At 39.2% G+C, this 21,870-nt stretch overlaps 1 protein-coding gene across 8 annotated transcripts; it reads left to right on the top strand.

Annotated features, from left to right (window-relative positions):
* Nucleotides 1–7,936: 7,936 nt before the first annotated feature.
* On the top strand, nt 7,937–21,296 carry rfx1a (regulatory factor X, 1a (influences HLA class II expression)). Of its 8 annotated transcripts, none has more exons than XM_077559230.1 (18): nt 7,937–8,068; nt 10,600–10,975; nt 11,973–12,085; nt 12,169–12,264; nt 13,600–13,697; nt 13,783–14,221; nt 15,002–15,183; nt 15,765–15,884; nt 16,004–16,137; nt 16,262–16,380; nt 16,495–16,601; nt 17,872–18,023; nt 18,238–18,335; nt 18,447–18,596; nt 18,692–18,900; nt 18,970–19,123; nt 19,197–19,242; nt 19,331–21,296. In XM_077559230.1, exons 2-18 carry the CDS (start codon nt 10,621–10,623, stop codon nt 19,489–19,491), a joined length of 2,733 nt encoding a protein of 910 aa, XP_077415356.1. In that variant the 5' UTR covers nt 7,937–8,068; nt 10,600–10,620; the 3' UTR covers nt 19,492–21,296. The 8 variants fall into 8 exon arrangements, with proteins under 8 accessions (XP_077415356.1, XP_077415360.1, XP_077415361.1 ...); XM_077559234.1 differs by having other exon boundaries at nt 15,008–15,183; XM_077559235.1 differs by having other exon boundaries at nt 13,783–14,170; nt 14,972–15,183.
* The last annotated feature ends 574 nt before the right edge of the window (nt 21,297–21,870 follow it).

Below are 21,870 nucleotides of genomic sequence, written 5' to 3' on the forward strand. Positions count from 1 at the left end.
GAATTTTATTATATTGTGACTTAATGTTCTGGCAACTGAGTTTATGCTGTATCTTATACCCATCTCAATGCGTTGGATTGTTTTTTGAATTGAGTAAATATGACAAATCAACACAAATTTCTGTAATAAATATCAATATAAATATGTTCCTGAAAATCTAAATACACTCACCAACATCACTGCTGTTCATTAAAGCAATTTTACCTGAAATCACAATAAACAATGTATTGTATTTTTCATTTTAAAGCACTAATTAGAATTTACATGACTTCCACATTACAACCCTGATAATGACTTTTGCTGTCATTTCTTTAACGGAACGGTGAACAAAGAGAACGGAGCTATTACTGGTGACATTTTCAAAGTCCGATAACATAGAACACTAGTTATGAGTCACACAAAAATAAAACACCTTTTATCTGTGGAGCCACTAGTCAAAGGTCATTTATTTGGAAAACTACAATAGCATGATGAATATGTAATTAATATGACAATGGCAAGGAAACAAAATGGCATTTAAATATGACATTCATTACAATATAGTCATTAAAGTCACACACAGTCAACTCAGTTGTATTGCTGTGCATTACAGTTTTTCTACAAAGGCTAAAACACAAAAGCCAATCCTCTAAACCAAATGACCAGTTCTCTAAACACGTTTAATAAATGTAGCCCTCTTTTTCCAATATCAAAAACACATTCCACATCAAGACAGACACAAGCCACAAAACACAACGACAGAGGCACGTGGGGGATATTCAACAATATTGTCAATGTCTACTAAATAATTGATATCTTAGCTCCTGAAGCAGATAGAAGCATAATTCCAAAAACATTTCAGAGCTTACACTTGTGGTGTTCGCACAAACCTAAATGTTTTATTATAAACGTTCAATATAAAAAAATATTTTTAAAAATCGACAAAAAACTGGGCAGCACGGTGGCTGACTGGTTAGCACGTCCGCCTCCCAGTGCAGAGGACGTGAGATCGAGTCCAGGCTTCGGCCTTCCTGGGTGGAGTTTGCATGTTCTCCCCGTGCTTGCGTGGGTTTTCACCGGGTACTCCGGTTTCCTCCCACATTCCAAAAACATGCATGGCAGGTTAATTGAACACTCCAAATTGTCCCTAGGTGTGAATGTGAGTGTGGTTGTTCGTCTCTGTGTGCCCTGCGATTGGCTGGCAACCAGTTCAGGGTGTACCCCGCCTACTGCCCGAAGCCAGCTGGGATAGGCTCCAGCACCCCCGCGACCCTTGTGAGGAAAAAGTGGCCAAGAAAATGGATGGATGGATGGACAAAAAACTGTGTCACATTTGAAGGTGTGTTTTTAAGACACGGTTGTCATGTTGCCGATGTGAATGTGAGCCGATGTTAGTACTTTGTTAGTCCATGAAAAGGTATACTGGTAATTTACTAGTTTTTGTTTTTTATTTGTATGTTTAATGTTAAGCGTTTTGAGCAAATAAATGTGTGCAAAATTAGACACAAAAAGAAGAAATTTGGTGTATCAATCTTGTACAGTAGGAACAAGCTGATCTTTTTAAAGGATACAATAAAACAATTAATAAATAAGAACTACAGAAAACAATATAATAAAAACAAACCAAGGGTTCTTTTTATTCTGTATTTCTTGTACAAAATAGTCCATTCAGAGATTAGGATTGTATTCAATTATGAACTAAAAACACGTATAAAAAGCTGATACAATATCAAAAAATATGAAACAATGTGATCATCAAAAAGACATTTATTAATGTGTAAACTTTGACATCCAACAAGATGCCAAATTAAGTTCAGTCCTGTTTACTAACACAAAAATTACTACAGGTAATAGATTTTACCACAGGAAAAAAGTCATCTTTTGGTGAGGTAAGGCATCAACATCGTTATTTGTTTTTTTTTTAATACTTAGTTGTGAATTTTGTTGTTTGGTTTCCTTTTCTACTTATTGTATACAGGTCAGTAACTGACATTTGCCTTAATGCCGCCAAGTGGCAAAAAGCTCTATTGTAACTGAGCAACTCATTGACAACTGTAACAGCTCCAATGCATTAAATTCACAACATAATTTATGCAGCCCACTTGTCTGCGCTCGCAGCCCAAGGTCGGCATGCGAACGGTATGGCTGCATGGTTAAGAACCACTTATTTAGACATTTCAGCTATGAACTTATGGCTACCACTATATGAGTCATTGTTTCACCCTGGCTACCCCAATGAAAAATTTCTGGCTAAGCCCCTGACAAAACACAATTCTCCATTCTCATAAATCTAAAGAAGTTCAGTTTGCTGGACGTTACAAACAAACACTATGGAAGAAGGCAGAGTCGTGGGAAGGGGAGTTCGAATCAGAGGAGGAAGAGGAGCAGATCAATGAAGAAGAGGAGAAGGTCCAGGCGGGAGAGGAAGACAACCTTACATCATCATTACGGACCAGTCTATGGGCATGCTGTCCTTTGGTCTTACAACACCCTCTCGCCTCCTCACCTTCCTAGAGGAGCTAAGAGACATCCTCCTGGAGCACCAACAACATCATCCTGGGCCTGAGCATCCCGTTTATGTGATCATTTGGGACATTGTCCGCTTCCACAAACCAAACCAAATCAGAGAGTGGTTGACCACCAACAGTAGCCAGTTTCTAAACGTCTGTCTGCCACCACACCCCCCTTTCCTGAACCCTATAGAGGAGTTCTTCTCATCCTGGCGATGGAAGGCTTACAACCATACACCCGAGAGAGCCTCCCAAGGGCAATGGAGTTGGCCTGTGTTGATATCCCAGTTGAGGCCTTCCAAGGATGGAGTCACCATTCAAGGGCGTTCTTCCCGCAGTGGCTGGCAAGAGATAATTTAGTCTGTGTGATGTGGCCCAATGCAGCTCAGCGACATGATGCCGCACAGTGATCGTAGTGCGTGTGTGATGTGAATAAAGTAATAATAATAATAATCATCATAATAATAACAATAATAATAAAACACCCTCAACGTGTTTTCAATGAGGACTGTTGTGTGCAATAGAGTCTCAGTTTTTGCAGTGAGTTATGTAACTTGTTACAGTACAGTTATGTACATACAGTATTATTTATAGATTAAACTTACAAAATCTAAATGCCCAATCCTCTACACAAGGATCTATTCTAAGAATATCCATTAAATATTCTAAAAATATGCATTGGCAGTTATGAAACAAAGAAACTTCTCACAAATTGAACATTGTATTTTCAATTGTTTAGCTGTAGTGTGTAATGTGTATAGTCACAGTGTTTACGTTTTTGAAAGGTTTGAGCTGCTCTTTTGGTGTGAAAGTTTGAGTTTTGAAGTGAGAAGGTGTTACGTATACGCAGCGGGTCGCAAAAATGCAGACACCAAGTAGGAACACAAACATTTATTCTACACAAAGAGCACACAATAAACAAAGTACTACTGAAATCGCTCCCTCTGTACCGCTGCGTTTTGGCCCACTTAAAACACTAGACAAATGTTCAAAACCAGTGTCTGTGCCTGTTGGATTTAGTGATCACAATATTATTACAATAACAATCAAAACAAAAGTTCCCAAATCTGAATTTAAATTAATATTTAAAAGAATTTATTAAACAGACTTCATGAATGATGTACAAAAAGTGAATTGGCAAAATGTTATGGATTCCATGCATGCAGAACCTGCCTTAGTTGCTTTTATGACATTATTTATTGAGATCTGTGATAAACATGCTCCAATTAAAAAGTTGTCCATTCGATCAGTTAGAGCCCCCTGGATAGATAATGAGCTGAGATGCATTATGAAATGGAAAGATTTTCTGGGGGTGGGGGAGGGGGACTGCTATTGTATCAAGTAATGCAGGGGATTGGCAAGCTTAAAGGTTATGGAGGAACAAAGTCACTAAAATGAATAGACAAAAGAAAAAATGTACTATCAATCCAAAATCATAGATTGCAAAAATTATAGTAAAAAATTATGGAAAACACTGAAAGAAGTTATAGGTATGGGTAAATTAAATAAAACACCTGGGTTTCTGGAAATTGATAGTGAATATATTACTAAACCGTTTGAAATTGCAAACTATTTTAATAATTATTTCTTCAACAAAGTAAATAACATAAGAATGCATATGACGACTGGGCCCAGTAATCTTTCAGATTATATCATTAAAAAACACATTTTTGGTGGATAAGGATTGTTGCTTTGAATTCAACGTGATTGCCGGTAATATGGATGACCTTGAAAAACTGATTTTATCATTGAAATGTCATAAACCCTGTGGTATTGATAACTTAAATGAAAGATTATTACAACTTGCTGGTGGAGCCAGTTTTCCATATATTTACATTATGTTTTCATGAACGTGTGTTTCTGCACTTACGGAAGACAGCAAAGGTAATTCCTCTACTTAAAAACAATAGAGAGCAGTTTTCAGGACCTAACAGTGGACCAATAAGTACTCGACCCGTTTTGAGTAAAATCTTCGAGGGAATATTATTTAAGCAGATTCAGCAATATTTCAAAAACAACAGAATTAATTCAGATTTCCAACATGCTTATTAAGACGGATCTTCGACATGTACTGCTCTGACATCTCTCACTGATGACTGGTTAAGATATATTGTGAATAAATTAATAGTAGGCACTGCACTGTTAGATTTTAGTGCAGCTTTTGATATTATTGATCATGAATTATTATTGATCATGAATTATTATTGATCATGAATTATTATTGATGACGCTTCGAGCTTACAGGTTTAATTATACAGTGGTAAACCTTATCGAACGTTATTTGGCAAACAGAAAACAATGTGTATTGTTTAATGGCACACTATCAAACATTGTCACACTTGAAACTGGTATTCCACTGGTAGTTGCCTTGGGCCTCTCCTTTATTCCATCTTTGTCAATGATATGCCATTCATACAAAAAAAATGCAGGTGTAATGATGTATACAGATAATACCACCATGTATGTCGCTGCAGAAAATATTGGTACTGTAAATGGCTTGCTTCAAGATGAAGCGGTGCAAGTTTCTAATTGGGTCAATGAAAATAAGTTAAAAGTTAATGTTTTGAAGACAAAGTGTATTGTTTTTGGTACCAAACATGCCATAAGACTGAATCCTAAACTATGACTGTCTATGAATGGGGCTGTCACAGAACAGATGAGAAAATCCAAACTGTTGGGAGTAACTGTTGATGAAACTTTATCTTGGTCTTCTCACATCAATGACATTGTGCCTAAAATGAGCAGAAATATTTCAAATATTAGGAGGAGTACCAATTTATTAAATGAAACTATAGTTAAATTGTTAATTAAATCTTTAGTCCTGCCTCATTTGGACTACTGCCCAACAGTTTGGCCTAGTGCATCAAAACAAGATCTTACAAAGCTTCAAATAATTTAGAATAGAGCGGCTCGTTTAGCCCTCCATTGTTCAATTCAATGCAGTGTTAACAGCATGCATTTTCAGACTGTCTTAGATGATAGACTGGCATGTCGACTTATTTTGTTTTTAAGAAATATCTACATTTTGGGTAAACCTTGCTTCTTGTTTTCACAACTGCTATTAGTCATTGAAAGGCATAGCCATGACAGACCCTGGGTTATAACTTAACCTCGCCTATTCCCAGAACTAACGCACTTAAAAGAACAGTTATAGAGCAATTTCATACTGGAACCATCTTCCCCCATACCTGCTTGTTACGGTTAAAACGCTAATATTTAAAAGCAAATTTAAAAGGGCAATACTTGGGAAATAAATTATGAATGATGTTATATAACTTTGTATATAAATGAATTATGTGATAAAATGTGAAAATTAGTATAGTGTGATTCTAGGACGTTAGCTGCAGGCTCCTTTCCGTTTCTGTTTATTTTATTTTATGTTTGCACTTGTGAATGTTTAGGTAAATTATGTTATGTTGATTCTGATTTTGTAAAGAATTATGGTTTTTTTGTGGTTTCTGTAAGGGACCCCAGGAAGAATAGTTTTCACTAGGGGTGTTAAAAATATATTTTCGGCGATATTACCGTGCACAATTCTCGAATTGATTAAATATGCAGCCAAATCGATTTTTAAACATAAATTTTTGATGAAAATATTCAACAAAACATCTTACTTGAGGTTAGCTTTTAGACCAAGAGTGCCATTTAGAGGAGTCAAAAAATATCACAGATGCTTCATAAAGCTTCATTTGTCTATCACTTTTTATTAGTATTTTCAAAATTTGGAATAAAAAAAATTCGCAATAATCCACTTATAGAATTTTAGTTCCACACTGTCTATAACATGATAAATTTAACATTTTAAAATGATAATTTTCACGTTTTAATGTGAAAGTTTCCACGTTACAATGTAATGTTATTACGCTAAAGGGGAAGTCAACCCAAACAATGTCTTTACAATAACATGTTCTATGCAGCCCTACCAGTCTAAACACAGCATTCGGATCAATATTACATTTGTGGAATATTAATTACACAGCAAAATCCACCCCTTTTAACCAAAACAAGTGGCAGCTGTTTAATTCATCTTCCACAAACGCAATATCAATCAGATGGCCGTGTTTAGACTAGTCGGGGTACATACAATATTGCCCCAAAAAAAAAAGAATTAAAAAAAAAAATCATATCATGATTAATTGGTATCTAATTGAATCGTGACCTATGAATCGTGATACGGATCGAATCGCCAGGTACGAGGCAATTCACACCCCTAGTTTTCACCATGGTGAAAACTAATGGGGATCCCATTTAAAAAAATAAACAAAAAGCTAGGTTAGGCTATATATATATATATATATATATATATATATATATATATATATATATATATATGTATATCTACATGTGTTGCCGCAGGCTGCAAAACCAAATTAATTGAAAGAGATAATGAACAAAACTGACACGATGATCATAAAGACAAACTGTAAGTCATTTTTGATAAATTTAACGTTATAATGTGATAAATATAAAGTTTTAACGTGATAAGTCATCAAGTTACAATGTGATAAGTTTAACGTCTACATTTGGCAAAACAAACAAAGCAATTCCTTCCGGTTCAGGTGACTGGCGTGGGTATGTGTGTCTTCTTTTTGTGTTTTATTAATCACGGTTACAATCCCTGTCACCATGCTGCTCTTAAAAAAATTAAAAAGTGCTTAAAAACAGAATCAATACCCTGTGCCAGTGACATGAACCAGAAGGAATTGCTTCATTTTGTTTGGTTGAATGCAGAAGTCCAATTTATCACGTTATTTTTTCTTAAAAATTCTTTGCAATATTGTATGTACCCCGACTAGTCTAAACATGGCCATCTGATTGATATTGCGTTTGTAGAAGATGAATTAAACAGCTGCCACCTGTTTTGGTTAAAAGGGGTGGATTTTGCTGTGTAATTTATTATTCCACAAATGTAATATTGATCAGAATGCTGTATTTAGACTGGTAGGGCTGCATAGAACATGTTATTGTAAAGACATTGTTTGGGTTGACTTCCCCTTTAGCGTAATAACATTACATTGTAACGTGGAAACTTTCACATTAAAACGTGAAAATTATCATTTTAAAATGTTAAATGTATCATGTTATAGACAGTGTGAAACCAAACTTCTGCTTTTTTGGTGTGACAGTTCCCTTCCAGAAAATCAAATGTGCTTCCTAAGTCAAAGTTTTGTTTTTTTCTTTATGTATGTGTTAAGTCTCAGTCATTCAGATCATGGTAATCCGCAAAGGCAACCAATCTTTTAATGTTTAGAAAAATGGAGAAATGGGCGTGTAGGGCTTTGTCGTTTAAAAATAATAAGAATTATAATAATAAAAATGTTTTTAAAAAAGTGCCTGTACTGTCACTTTAAGAAAATTTGGTTGTAGCCAGCCAATCAGACGCACGCATGGAGGGGGGGGGGGGGGGGGTGGATCGGGGTGGGTAGCAACAGTTGCCCTGGTGAGGACGAAGCGCCATAGCCACGGTAGCCCTGGCGACAAGAACCCGGCAACGAGAATCAACAACAACAACGACTGAATCGGCCATAAATTTAAAAGAAGAGCTTTTAACGCCGGGAAATACACACGTGGAATCACAGGTGAAGCCCGTGCCGTATATGGAATATTTTACGTCCGTTAGCTACAGGATCAAATGTAGGGCTTTTTTTTTTTTTAACCCTTATTTATGTCAGGCATCTGGATTCTAATATTACACTGCAAACTAGCTTTAGTGGCGATAATGTGTCGTGTGGCTTTCCGGAGTGTGGCCATTTGCGCACACACGTCTTTGGCTTGTCAGTCTGCCTGCCGTGACAACGCAGCCACGGATGCTGCGGGCCGTTGTTATGGCGATGTCAAAAGCGAAAGGTAACATTTACAAAATGGCGGTTGTTGAGGCGCTCGGGAACACAGTTGGGGGGGATATTTGGCGTCAGTCGAGTCACGCCACATCTGGCTCTTGTTTTATCCCCTCTACAGCGTAGTTCGATTTCCTAGTTAGCCGTGCAGTGTGTCGCTGTTATATTCCTTTTCGTACAACGCGGATTCAACAGCGTCTCAACACAAAAGTCAATCGTCATGTAGCGTTAGGTACACAAAGAGATGCAGATTTAGGATGACCAAGAATCGAAGAACGTGTGAACAATTAATACGATAGTGTTGAAATTGGGTAACGACCGCGTTGTCTTTCGTACAGATACTCAAATAGCCAAGAAGCAGCCAGCTAGGGCATGTGGCGGACATTGACGATTGAAGAGGCGTGGCAAAAGAAAGCGGCAATGTGGGTGTATTGTATGCTTAATTATAAGATATAGGCTCGCAGTGTGGGATCGTTTTTGCTTCATAACATTTGACGTAAGAGGCAATGCAATCGTTTGCTTGAAATTCTAAGGTTGTGATTCTCTATTAATCTTGTTAAATTAAACGGTGGCCTGTTAAGGAGTTTCAAATCCACTTTTGGGCCCAGTCATCTCTTTACTAAGTCGATGTTTTCTATCCCTTACTGAGCCAAGGAAGATTTTTTTTTAAAGATTGATTAGAAAAATCTCATGACACACCACCAAACAAAAATGTATCAAAAAGTAGGCTACATTTGCACATAAATGATGATCTTTTCATATGTATTTTGTTTGGAGTGAACATAGACAGGCAAAAATATTAACCCATATTTATCAACAATGCTGACAATTGTGTCATTATTTAAAAACAACATAGCCAACTTTCATCTTTGTCTTCAGTACTGTGCATACATAGATTTTCCTCCCTGTTCCATTTGAATGCGCACAAACCTTTCTAGAGCGAGGAATAGCTCAAACAGGTCTGGATTGGTTGGAGGACAAACTATAACTTGCATTATGGCGACCTGCTGGTTATATTTCACAGAGCATTCCATTTTTCAAACACCAAATGACGCTGGAATGTTTCTCAAGTTCTAAGTGAAGCTCTTGCAGACTGAAAAGCTGATATTTGACACAGACACAGAGAACAGAAATTAGTTGATCATTTTTGTAGTCCATACATCCATTTTCTATCATGCTTATCCTCAAGCAGGTGCATAAGCTAAAACCTATTTGTAAGATATATTTTCCCCATGTTTCACATGAATGAGTCACTTTGAAAACTTTGCTTCTATGTGAACCAGTGGAGGCTGTGTATGGTCATGTGCCTGTGATGAAATGATCAGTATTGTTTTCGTTGGATTGGTGAAATAAATAGTCATGTGACCAAAGTGTGTTTCTTCTAAACAAAAATACTCAAGTAACAGTAAAAGTATGTTGCATTAAACGTACTCTGACAATGAAAACCTATTCAAAAATTAACCTAAGTAAATGTAACAGAATAAATGTAACTTCTGTTTTCAAACCAATCAAGTAGAAATGGATACTTTCCCGTGGCACACCTGATTAGCTCTCCATCATAGTGACATAAAGCAGACATGGTACCTGTTTAAAGCAATAGGTTGACCCACACAAACTAATGAGATCCAATGCCAGAGATATATTTAAGTTTCTGCCTTTACAAAGATAATCATGCTTAAAGTGCACTCACATTAATTAATGTAAAATCCACACCTCAGGCTCATAGTGTCAATTAAAACTAAGCTTTATGGTTTAGTTTTTCGATTAGTTTTTTTTTCTTACAAAATAGCACAGTATTTAGCATCATATTTCTTTGCTACCTTGTAACACAGTTAAGAGGCAATGTGATCCCATTACAGGTAATAAGACACTACTGACTCTCTACCTCGCTGGTAGCTTCCACATTAGCTGTATCAGTAAATGGCAGGCAGTATTTCACAACCATAATTGCATCCAGGGAACAAATGGTGAAACTACTCCGACTGCCTCCAACTTTTATTTTGAATGGCTGATTTCAAGGGACTTGATGTGGAAAGGTAATAACATGACATCATATTCATAATAGCTTGACATTGCCTATGTGTTCCCTATTGTATTTGAGAACTTGCACTCTAGCCTAAATTATTGATTGCTTTATGCCACTAAAAGGAAAAGAGGCTTCAAGTTGTCTGTGTTCAGCATACAACAACATACTGTCTTGTTCTTGCAAAACATAACTTCCACACAGACCGTACACAACCCTAAGATATTATTCACTTGTTTCCTGCTTCCAGGGTGATTACCCAGCCAGTGTAATGGCCACCTCGGGCTATGTTGGCGAGATCCCGCCAGCAGCCCCATCTCAAGGGACTGTTGTCACATCTGGACAGCCTGATGCCAACTCCACACCTTCAACTGCCACTCAGTTCCTGGCTGAGATTCAGACCACTGTGGTCACCCCTACCGTTGTCATCCCAACAGCCCAGGCTGCACCCACTGACCAAGTCACTTCCATCAGCACACAGAAGCCTAGTACTGGCAGTCAAACCCAGCCCGCAGCTCAGACACAGCCGGCACAGACACATTACGTAACAGCAGAAATTCAAGGCTCCCCCACACAGTCTGGAAATGGCCAAAGTGCCCCTCAGTACATTGTTGTTACCGTTACAGGTAATGCGCCACACCTTTTAGCTCTGTACCTCAACATCAATAGATGTCTGTGTTCACAAGTTAACATAATGTATACTTTTATTTAACTCATTCACTGCCATTCATGGCTATAGACGTCAAAAATTCATTTGAACTATTTCTATTAGTTTAAATTGTTTCCCCACTTTTGTTAACAAGAGTATGAAAACCTAGAATTTTTTTATTGTACATTTAGAACAGATATAAAATTTGTGATTACTGTAATCGTGAGTGAACTAGTGAAGTCATGCAATTATTACAATAAGAAAATGTAATCGTTTGACTCCCCTCATTTTTTATAATCTTTTTTTTTTAGTCGTGTCAGGCGATTAAATGTTTTAAATTGTAATTAATCGCATGACTTCAATAGTTAACTCACGATTAATTGCAAATTTTATATCTGTTCTAAATGTACAAAAAATAATAATTCTAGGTTTTGATACTTTTGTTAACAAAAGTGGGAAAAATGTTAAATAGAAATAGTTCAAATACATTTTTGACGTCTATAGCCGTCAATGGCAGCGAATGAGTTAATAATAAGTATAAGTATAACCTTTCATCATTCTGAGACAAGACGCAAATGGCAACAAAAAAAAACACACAGAAAATCATCATCAAAATGATCTAAATACGTCATAGCTTAAAGCAGGCTTTCCCAAGCTATTTCAGTCCAAAAGCAACATTTTAAATCCAGGTCATCCAGACCTACTGAAGTACATCATCTAAACATCCACGTGCAGTATATGGAAAGTAATGATAAAAAAACACAACATACATTAATGTAGTTAACAAACATGAATCAAATTGTGTACTTGCTTGATTATTAAAAATAGCTTACAGTATTGAGAATCAGGCACTGCCCCCCCAAAAAAACAGAACAAGGAATGCAGGAATGGTGAAGAGCTCTTGTGGTTCAAAGGCACTTGCAACTGCATTTGAACACCGTCTCATTGCCAACTTATCCGTGTTATTTGTCTAGCAGAGGGCTCCCTTCACTCAAGCGACAGTGTATCCGACTCCAGTTCCCCTCCAGCTGTCGTGCAGACTGGAGTTCCCACGCAGGTCGTTCAGCAGGTCCAAACAGCCCAGCAGGTAAACAGCCCATTTGTGCAAAACACTTTTGTGTGTTGTCCCTTGCACCCCCCCTAAAGTTCCTCACATCTTTGTTTGCACAGAGGTCGGTGGTCCAAGCTACCTCGCAGATAGCCAAGACTGAGCCCGGCACACAACTCAATGTCACCAGTCTGCAGCCAGTTCATATAAGCCCAGAGGTAAGGCCAACATAATGACTTCTGAAACGTGATATACAATTGAAAGCTATCATCAGCTGTGACTGTGAGTGGTTTGTTTGTATTGTCACTTATCAGCACATCACCCACGTGGTGACATTTAGCTCCTTTTTAGCAGTGGAGTGACAGCATTAGTCAGAGAGCAGAATCTATGGAAGAAATGCATCGCGCAGTTTAGGACAGCGCTTAGGCCCCAGAGCAGACTGCAAACTCATCTAGATACCAGTGGACAACATTCATTATAAGCAGCCATTCGACTGGTTCTCTATGCACATGGAGAAAGACTCAACAGCTGCCTGCTGCTACCAGCTACAATCAAGTAGGTCAGAGACACAAGGGAGATAGCAGCTATGGATGTGAAGGTGTTAATAAGTTAGTGGCTATTTTAAATTACAGTGGTGCCTTGAGATATTAGTTGAATTTGTTCTATGATCGTACTCATAACTTAAAACACTCATATGTCAATTCTTCTTTCCCTATTGAAATAAATCGAAATGCACAGACTTATATGATCGGGGTGGTAGGCTTTCTCCAAATCAGTCGTCTCCCTGATCACCTTTACCTCATCTACCCATGGAGGTCTCCTTGCAGTTCCTTATAAACGCACACTTCTGCATAGACTCCAGCAAATCCCTTCCCTCTTTCGACATGTCAAGTACGGTGCGCCTCTCTCGTACCGATTTAAAGGGATGAGGAGCCACTTCAATTGACGGCAAATCACAAGTCCATGCCCACAACGGTGCAAAATGCATGTTTTTAAATGTGCCCAGCTGTGTGTATCTGTGAAAATACCAAAATGAAATCCAGCCCACGCTTGTGAAGATTTAGACCGCGCCTCTCTCTAGACTTGTACTGACCATGAAAACAGAGCCCTAAACTTCAACTGGGAGGAGCATTCAACAGCTTGAACCCTCTTTTATGATAAATTGTTCACTATTTGCCAAACAGCTGCTTACTGTATTGTGAAGTGTGCTCAATTGAATTCACTGTTATCATACAGCGCTTGCGTCTCAGTTTTCCACTCGCAATCAATTTGCTGAATGGCAGCTCATATCTAAAAAAAAAACTTGTAAGTCAAGTTACCTGCATCTCAAGGCATTACTGTATATAAAATATAAAAACTAGGGCCTGAAAGATGTGATTTATTTTTTTAGGCTGATGCGGATTCTTATATTTGGCAGCATCAAATTTTGATAGCTGATTAGCCGGTCAATCAATTAAAAAATATATAGCGAATAAAAATTGGCCAGCTGTTTGATTGGTCGGGCCCCCTATAAAACATCTCGAGATGTAATAAGCATTGTTGTGTTCCCATAGGTCCAACAGCAGCTCACACCAGTGCAGGTGCAACATGTGTACACCAATCAGGTGCAGTATGTGGAAGGAGGAGATGCCAACTACGCCACCAGCACTATGTTAGAATCATTTCCTCAAACCAAATCTATACGTTATCAATTTCACTTCTCGACCATCTAACATTTGTTTTTATCTCCCATCCAGTCGTTCCGGCGCCTTCCCTTATACTGACACAGCCCTGTACACCCAGACCACTGCTGGCCAGTATTATGAAGGCCAGCCGACCTCAGGCACTCAGGCCTCCGCCCCTGGTACACCTTTAACTGTCTCTGTGACCACTGGCACAACAGGAGCCGTGTCCATGTTTGTGGCTCAGCCTAGCAATGCGACAGGGGGAGGGACCACGGTGGTATCCGCAGGTGGTACCACAAATGGGTCAGGGGATGGGACAGGCACTAACGGTGGTGCCACCGGAAGTTATGTGATCCAGGGGGGTTACATGTTGGGCAGCAGCAGCAGCAGCAGTAGCAGCGGCGGGTCAGCCGGCAACAGTCAGAGCTACTCCCACACCGCCCGCGCCTCCCCAGCCACTGTGAGTATAACAGAGGGCGAGGAGAGTAGCGTGCCGTCGGCAGACAAGAAGGTATGCAGAGGCTCCAAGTGAAGGAATTTCTTTTCATTCTGTGTTCATTTGCACAACCCTTTGGTGCTGTGCACTGACGTCGACAAGTGGAAAGCACAATTAAAAATGCGGCGATTACGAACGCAACAGAATTGTAATACAACCCTGTACAATGCAATTGAACCTATTTTCAGGCTATTGAAGCATATCATATTTTTAACTGTGATTTCCAGCTCAAAGAAAACCAAATCATGACCTCATTGCTTTCATACCATTGCAGTGCATGTAAGGGGCACCTTTGACTTGCCTGTAATACTCCAAAGCTCTATTTGCATTCCCAACCATATACAGTAGAATCCCATATGATAATGGTGACTGACTTGTCAGGCAGACATCCCATCAGTATTCCAGGTCATTAATTCATTGCATACCAATGTTGTAAGCCACGGCACGCACACAAAGGTATTTGTGTTTTCATTTCAAAATGATTTGCAAGCTTAAGATGTTTTGTGTCTGTGTATTCAATAGAAAATACATGAGCATGCCGTGTATATTGGAAATCATGCATATGTACGCTACTCACCAAAGGCGAAGAGATATTGTGCTTTTGGGTGATTTCAGGATGTACCTTGAACCTTCGAAGGGGAACGTAATTTGTCCTTCACCCAAAAGCCCAAACTAAGTTGTATTTTTTTTTTTTAAATAGTGTATAGCATGATTGCATGCATGATTTTGAATGTTTGAATGCTTCATCTTTGCTAATTGCACCAGTCTCCTGCATTTCCCTTGCCTGCCGGTCAGGTACAGTGGTTGCTGGACAACTACGAAACTGCCGAAGGAGTCAGTCTGCCACGCTCGACCCTCTACTGCCATTATCTGCTGCATTGCCAGGAGCAGAAACTCGAGCCTGTTAATGCTGCCTCTTTCGGGAAACTCATTCGATCTGTTTTCATGGGACTACGTACACGACGCCTTGGCACGCGGTAAGATGTGTCATTGAATTTACAAAGCACATTTCGAGTCATTCCTAACCTTTTCACACGCAGCAGACGACTCGCAACAGGCTGCCTTATTTTATATGCAAAAACACTATCTGAGACATTGGCAGAGACTCCCTCTCTCGATAACACTGATGAACATCAGTGAAGAGCCGTGTGACACGCAATTCATCACGCTAGACTGCTTGTTTGCATTAAATGTATATGCAGAAAGATCCTAAATTGTTTTTTTTTAATACTGTGGCATCCATCTCGAGGAGGTATATGTGTGCAATATCTTAAAGCCCTGGAAAATGTTCTTAGTGTGGGCGGGAACGTAGGCTGTGATGAAAACACAGCATGTGTGAGGATTTGTGAGTTTGGCAGCAGAGGAGAGACTGAATGTTCATTTTGTTGAGCCACTATGAAATTTACATTTGAAATTAAACAAGGTTCTGTGTAGTCATTTTAATCTGGGTGACTTGTGATTATTGTTTCTTTTGTTTTGACAGTTAATTTCTCCTGGTCAACTTTTTCCCATTACAGATTCAATTTGTGAAATAAATGACTTTTTCTGTACCTGGCAGGGGCAATTCAAAATACCACTACTATGGTCTAAGAATCAAGGCAGGCTCTTCTCTTCTCCGTCTAATGGAAGATCAGCAACATCTGGCTATGAGGCAGCAGCCATTCTCTCAAAAACAGAGGTACACACGTCACATTGCTGTAGGCATTTCGGTGACATTTATTTCCAGTGTTTCGAGATGGAGTGTTTTGTTTTAGACAGTCAACATGTGTCTCATATACATTCTTCTTGTCCAATCAGGTTGAAGCCTGTGCATAAAGTGGAAGGAATGACCAATGGGACAGTTTCGGGAGCAGGACAGCAACAACTTCAGCAGCAGGGTTCTGGACAGGTGGACATCAGCACCCAGGTTCAGCAGTACCAGCAGTTCCTTGGTGAGTTATTTTCTTTGGGTGTAAATTAAACAGAAGCTTATCATAAAATCGTGATGGCTAATCACCCTTCCTTTCTTTAATGACTTTCCTAATTGAGTTTTGGTGTCACGTGTCCTTTGGTCAGATGCAACCAGAACACTTCCCGAGTTCCCAGATATTGACCTCCAGGGAAAGTCCCTGCCCGAGGGTATTGAACTGGATCACATAAAGAACTTTCAGCTGCTCTACAGAGAACACTGTGAGGTAATGCAGTGATCTGCAATTGGACAAATACATTTCAGCACTAAGGTAATGTCAAAAGATCGATTACTTAGTATACTACTAAGCTGTGCTATGATTCCTTTTTTTCTCTGTCAGGCCATACTGGACGTGATGGTCAATCTTCAATTTACCCTCGTGGAGACCCTTTGGAAAAGCTTCTGGAGGTTCAGTCAGAGTCAGGCTGGAGATGCCACACTGGCTGTGTGAGTTCTCCAGATTTCTCCCAAACCAATCCCCATTTTATGTGAGGCCATCAGCGTTTGACAGTGCAGGTTTAGCAAGCTTTTATAAGCATATCAGTGCAGCCCTCCAGATAGACTTTCCCTGGCTTTGCGTGTACGCCTCCTCTAAGAGCTTGGTGTTTTCATCATCGGTGGTAGCAGCAGGATTTCCGCTGTGTGGTTTGTCAAGAACAGGTGCTGTTCTGAGAAACTTATGTATAAATTATGCTACGTGAAAAATCAGTGTAAAAGCCATAAAACTTCTCAAACTGGTGCCTAATGTCAGTGGGGAACGGAGAATTTCCTTGTCAATTGGCTATCGTGGGCAAAGGAATGATATGCTTGTAAAACTGCAATACCTAAGATGGCAATTGCTGATGGGCTCACATCGGTCTGAATCATTTTACAGAATAGAGAAAAAAAAGAAGTGTATAGTGACTTCAGTGGCTCAGGGTGTAGAGAACAACAGTTCAGTAACCAGAAGATCGGCTGTTCGATCCCCGCTCTCCCCAAGTCATGTGTCGTAGTGTCCTTGGGCAAGGCACTTCACACACATTGCCTCCAGTGCTACTCACACTGGTGTATGGAAGGTGCGAATGTTTGGTGGTGGTCGGAGGGGCCGTAGGCGCACGCTGGCAGTCACGCTTCCGTCATCCAGCCCCAGGGCAGCTGTGGCTACTTAAATAGCTTACCGCCACCACAGTGTGAATGTGTCAGTGCATGAATAATGTATCCGTTCCATTGTAAAGCGTCTTTATAAGTATCTGATTAGATAGAAAAGCGCTATATAAATCTGATGCATTATTATTAGTTATTATTAATAATAATTATGCAAATCAACCACTGTTTGTAACTCAGAATAAGGTGTATGTAGGGCTGCTCGATTATGAAGAAAATATTAATCACAACTATTTTGGTAATGATTGAAATCACGATTAGGACGAGAATTTATTTGTTTGGTACATAACAAGAAAATGTTCAAACGTAAAAAAAAATCTTTGAAACACTATAATTATGCAAGTTCCTTTTTGGATGAAACAAAATGTATTACATTAATTATTTTAAAATATGTATACATTTAAACAACTCAAAGAACTCAAAAAATTGTATTAATAATCTTTTTTTTTTTAATTATTATGCTGATTTTGTAATTGTGGAGTGTGATAATTGCACAGCCCTAGGTGTATGTACAAACATTTTGAAATGCTTTTTGCTCCAGAAATAAATGAATGAGAGCTCTGTATGTTACCAGTCACGATGAATCAGAAAAGCGTCTCCCAAAGTCCTGCCTGGTGCTGCTGTGCAAATACGACCCGGTGCTGCGCTGGAGCCGAGACTGTGACAACAGCTTGTATCAGGCTCTGGTGGAGATCCTCATCCCTGACGTCCTCAGGCCAATCCCCAGTAAGACATCGAAAGAGTGGCTGTGTAGTCTATTATGTCTGTTAAAATAAGGTGTGGAAAGGTTTAATTGAATTTTTCCCACATTTATAAGACATTGAAATGCATAAAAACGTAATTTCTGACTAAGACATTTGTTTAATCTTTAAATTAAACAGTCCACTTCACTGATTACTTTATGGCTTTTACATGAATGCCATTTTCCTTCTGTCCTCAGGTGCCTTAACTCAAGCCATCCGGAACTTCGCCAAAAGCCTGGAAAGCTGGCTGACCAGCGCAATGATGAACATTCCTGAGGAAATGGTCCGCATCAAGGTACACCACTGCTCTATTTGTTCTGACAGTGAGCCCAAATTGAAAATGATTAGTCGCGTTTTATCCAGTAGTGTACATACTTTTTCCTCTCTATTTTTCTTGTTGTGTCAGGTAACTTCAGCCAACGCATTTGCCCAGACCCTGCGACGCTACACCAGTCTGAACCACCTGGCCCAGGCGGCTCGAGCTGTCCTCCAAAACACAGCACAGATCAACCAAATGCTCTCTGACCTCAACCGTGTTGACTTTGCGAATGTTCAGGTGAACGCACTTTCTTAATGCTGTGAGTGTCGCACTGGGTCAGACCATCTAATATCGTACTGACAGATTGCCCTCACCCTGTTTACCCCGTGCAGGAGCAGGCCTCGTGGGTGTGCCGTTGTGAAGACCGTGTCGTGCAACGACTGGAGCAGGACTTTAAGCTGACCCTCCAGCAGCAGAATTCTTTGGAGCAGTGGGCTGCCTGGCTGGATGGTGTGGTTTCCCAGGTGTTAAAACCCCACCAACACAGCCCTACCTTCCCTAAGGCTGCCAAATTGTTCCTGCTCAAGTGGTCCTTTTACAGGTCTGGCACAGTAGCATCGACACGTTTTAAAGTTGAATAGTAGCTGAATTAGTCTCATCTGTTCTCCAGTTCCATGGTGATTCGGGACCTTACCCTGCGGAGTGCTGCCAGTTTTGGCTCCTTTCACCTCATTCGCCTTCTGTATGACGAGTACATGTACTACCTGATAGAGCATAGAGTAGCCCAGGCTAAAGGAGAGACCCCTATTGCCGTCATGGGAGAGGTAACGTCACACACGACAAATAATGATCATCATGTTTACAATCACAATAACGAATCCTTCATCTTGCGCTCAGTTTGCCAGTTTAGGACGAGGTATAAACATGCTGGATGGTGACAAAGGTAATCGCGCTCAAATACTGCAGCATCTCATTCCAGCGGCGTTTCAAACATGTCCTAAAAAAAAACATTTTAATTGCGTGTGGTACAGAAGAAGAAGAGGAAGAGGAGGAAGAAAGCGATGAGGAAAGTCAGGAGCTGTCCCTGCCGTCAGATGCTGTGGTGTTAGGAGACGAATCTCTGGAGCCTCCCGCCAAGCTGGCCAGAACAGACCAGAGGATCCTCTTCACTACAGGACCAGCTGACAACTAATCAGCGTTAGACCACTGAAAGGAAGAACTGACCATGCAAAAAGAAGACACGTGTATATACAGCAGCTATTGTAAATGTTGTGCACAGTTTTGCTGCGGTCTGTCCTGCTTACTGTTTGTCGTATGCCTGTTAATGCACACACACACTTGTTTGATGGATTCAATTAACACATAAGTGGATTGGAAAAAAAAGATCCCCAATACAAAAACATACAATGTGCGTTTTGACCTTCACTTCACTGTAGATCTGTAAGAAAAAAATGTGCTCAGTCGCTGCAATGGCACTTAGGGCGTGGCTGTCTCCTGCCTGTAAAACTAGATAGACATTTTTGTCAAAATGTCACTGCTTTATCAATGATGAATCAGTGAACCACTGTGCTTTGTATATCTGCAAAGTTAGCTTGAGGAGAAGCAACGTGTATAACTGGACCTTGAGCCCTTAATGTCTGCCATTTTTTCCCCTTTTCTTTTCTTTTTTACAGGAAATTCACATTTGTGATTAATAGTGTGTTTCTCATGTGTGTGAGTGAGCCCACTGTGTATTCTTAGCGTGCTTGAATGAACATGGAGATAACGTCAAATTGTGTAGGTCTGATTGTGTGCATGAGTCATGGCACATTTTTCACCCACAGGCGATTTCTAAGACTTCAGTTTTACATGGGACATGCCTGTACTTTACTGCCTGTAAAGAGACATTGGTGTTTTCTAGGAGTCACAGCTGTTACACACCTGTACAGGTAAAGCCACAGCTGTGAAATAAGGACTCTCATGTGTTGCTGCAAAGAATCTAGAGTGTGTGTCACATGTTTATGTTTTAAATGTTTCATCCCTGTTTTAATTTAAAACATTATTGTGTCCTCATTTTCTTATGGAAAATAATTTTGTCCTGTCATTTGACGATATTTTTTCTGTCTGTGCCAAGCCTGTTTTCTTTTGACCTTGTTTGAAATTATTTCTGTGCCTGAGTAAGAACAGTGAAATATCCCTGTTTAATTTTCCATTCTTTTGAGTTTTATTGTCACTAAGTGAACCTGTTGTGCAGTGTAAGGTGCTGTGATGTCACACATTGTAGACAACTCTTGATTGTTTTTTTGTTTTTTGTGGTTGTATTTTCTGTTATCAATCCTCCTGTCTTATCTGAAGACTTACCCACACAGGCTATGACCCAACCTCTTTGCACATATTGTCTTAACCATGCATCAAGTCTGACACAATATTGATATCTTTCTCATCTTTTTTGAAGTATGGTGTGTTAAATTGTGTGGTGCAAGTGTCACATTTTAAATGACCATCACAACCCTGCGGTTTTGATGTGCTTGGTGACGCTTCGTCTGCTCTGTATTCCACCGCATCAATGAATTACTGCCAATGGCTTTGTTTTGCTCATAAACCCATCTTCGGAAACACTGTCAGTAACCATTGGTTAATACTGACATACCAGTGTTGGATTTACTTTGACTTTTTAGTCGCCACAACGTAGGCCTACTTGTTTTTAAGGGCCATTTGAAGCCTCAAACCAGCACATCAATTATTTTAGGGAGTCCAAATCTATACCACAGCTGATTACATATTACGTCAGTCTTTAACTGCTTAAAAATAAAAACAAGTAATTGTTGAGTAAAATTTTTAGCCTTTTTTTTTTAAGTACATTGGTTGTTATGAACAATACAAGGTAAACTAAAGCTGTTCTGTGGCATAGTTTTATGGATTTGGTCTACTCTAAGTATGACTGTGCCTTTGGAGGTGGTAGAATACAACTCAGATGTTTAATTTTGAATATATTAATTAAAAACTTTTAAAAAATTGCATTCATTCTCCAATTTTCTCAAAAGTTCACCTTTGTGAACATATTCTGAATTTGCAGTAAGATCAATAGAATTCAGCAGGAGCCTACAGTATATACTCAGTATTCTTGAAAATCTGTGCGTGTCAGACTTGCAGATGGGACTTCCTGAGTTACTTTTTTCTGCAGCATAGAGTATATATATATATATATATTGACATTTAGTGCAACAGAAACCACAGATTAAAAAAAATCTGTTATTACAACTTTAAAGTTTATGTAATTTGAGAAACTGTTATTATTGTGCGAAGGAGAAAAGATAAATGCAAGAAAATTTAAATGTTACTGTACAGTACCCGCTTACTCAAAACATCTCATTACTAGAATTTCCCCACTAAGGATCAATAAATAACACTTTGTCAATACTTAAAAAAATTTTTTTTAAATCTGAAATAGTGAATAAATAGATGAATATTCAGTACATTATTTGATCTGAAAGAATGATATAATGGTCCACAATGTAGGTAAGGTTATTGTTAGGTCTCATACTATACACATGTATACTGTATTGTACCACGTCAGTGATTCTCCAAGTGT

Source organism: Vanacampus margaritifer, chromosome 2 (genome assembly GCF_051991255.1).
Source record: "Vanacampus margaritifer isolate UIUO_Vmar chromosome 2, RoL_Vmar_1.0, whole genome shotgun sequence".
NCBI lineage: Eukaryota > Metazoa > Chordata > Actinopteri > Syngnathiformes > Syngnathidae > Vanacampus > Vanacampus margaritifer.

Excerpts from the sequence above, each read along its gene's own strand:
- rfx1a (XM_077559230.1), top strand. The coding sequence starts at position 10,621 with ATGGCCACCTCGGGCTATGTTGGCGAGATCCCGCCAGCAGCCCCATCT. Across the intron at positions 16,381-16,494 it reads TCTACAGAGAACACTGTGAG|GCCATACTGGACGTGATGGT; the intron begins GTAATGCAGTGA and ends TTTCTCTGTCAG. Across the intron at positions 19,243-19,330 it reads CATGCTGGATGGTGACAAAG|AAGAAGAAGAGGAAGAGGAG; the intron begins GTAATCGCGCTC and ends CGTGTGGTACAG.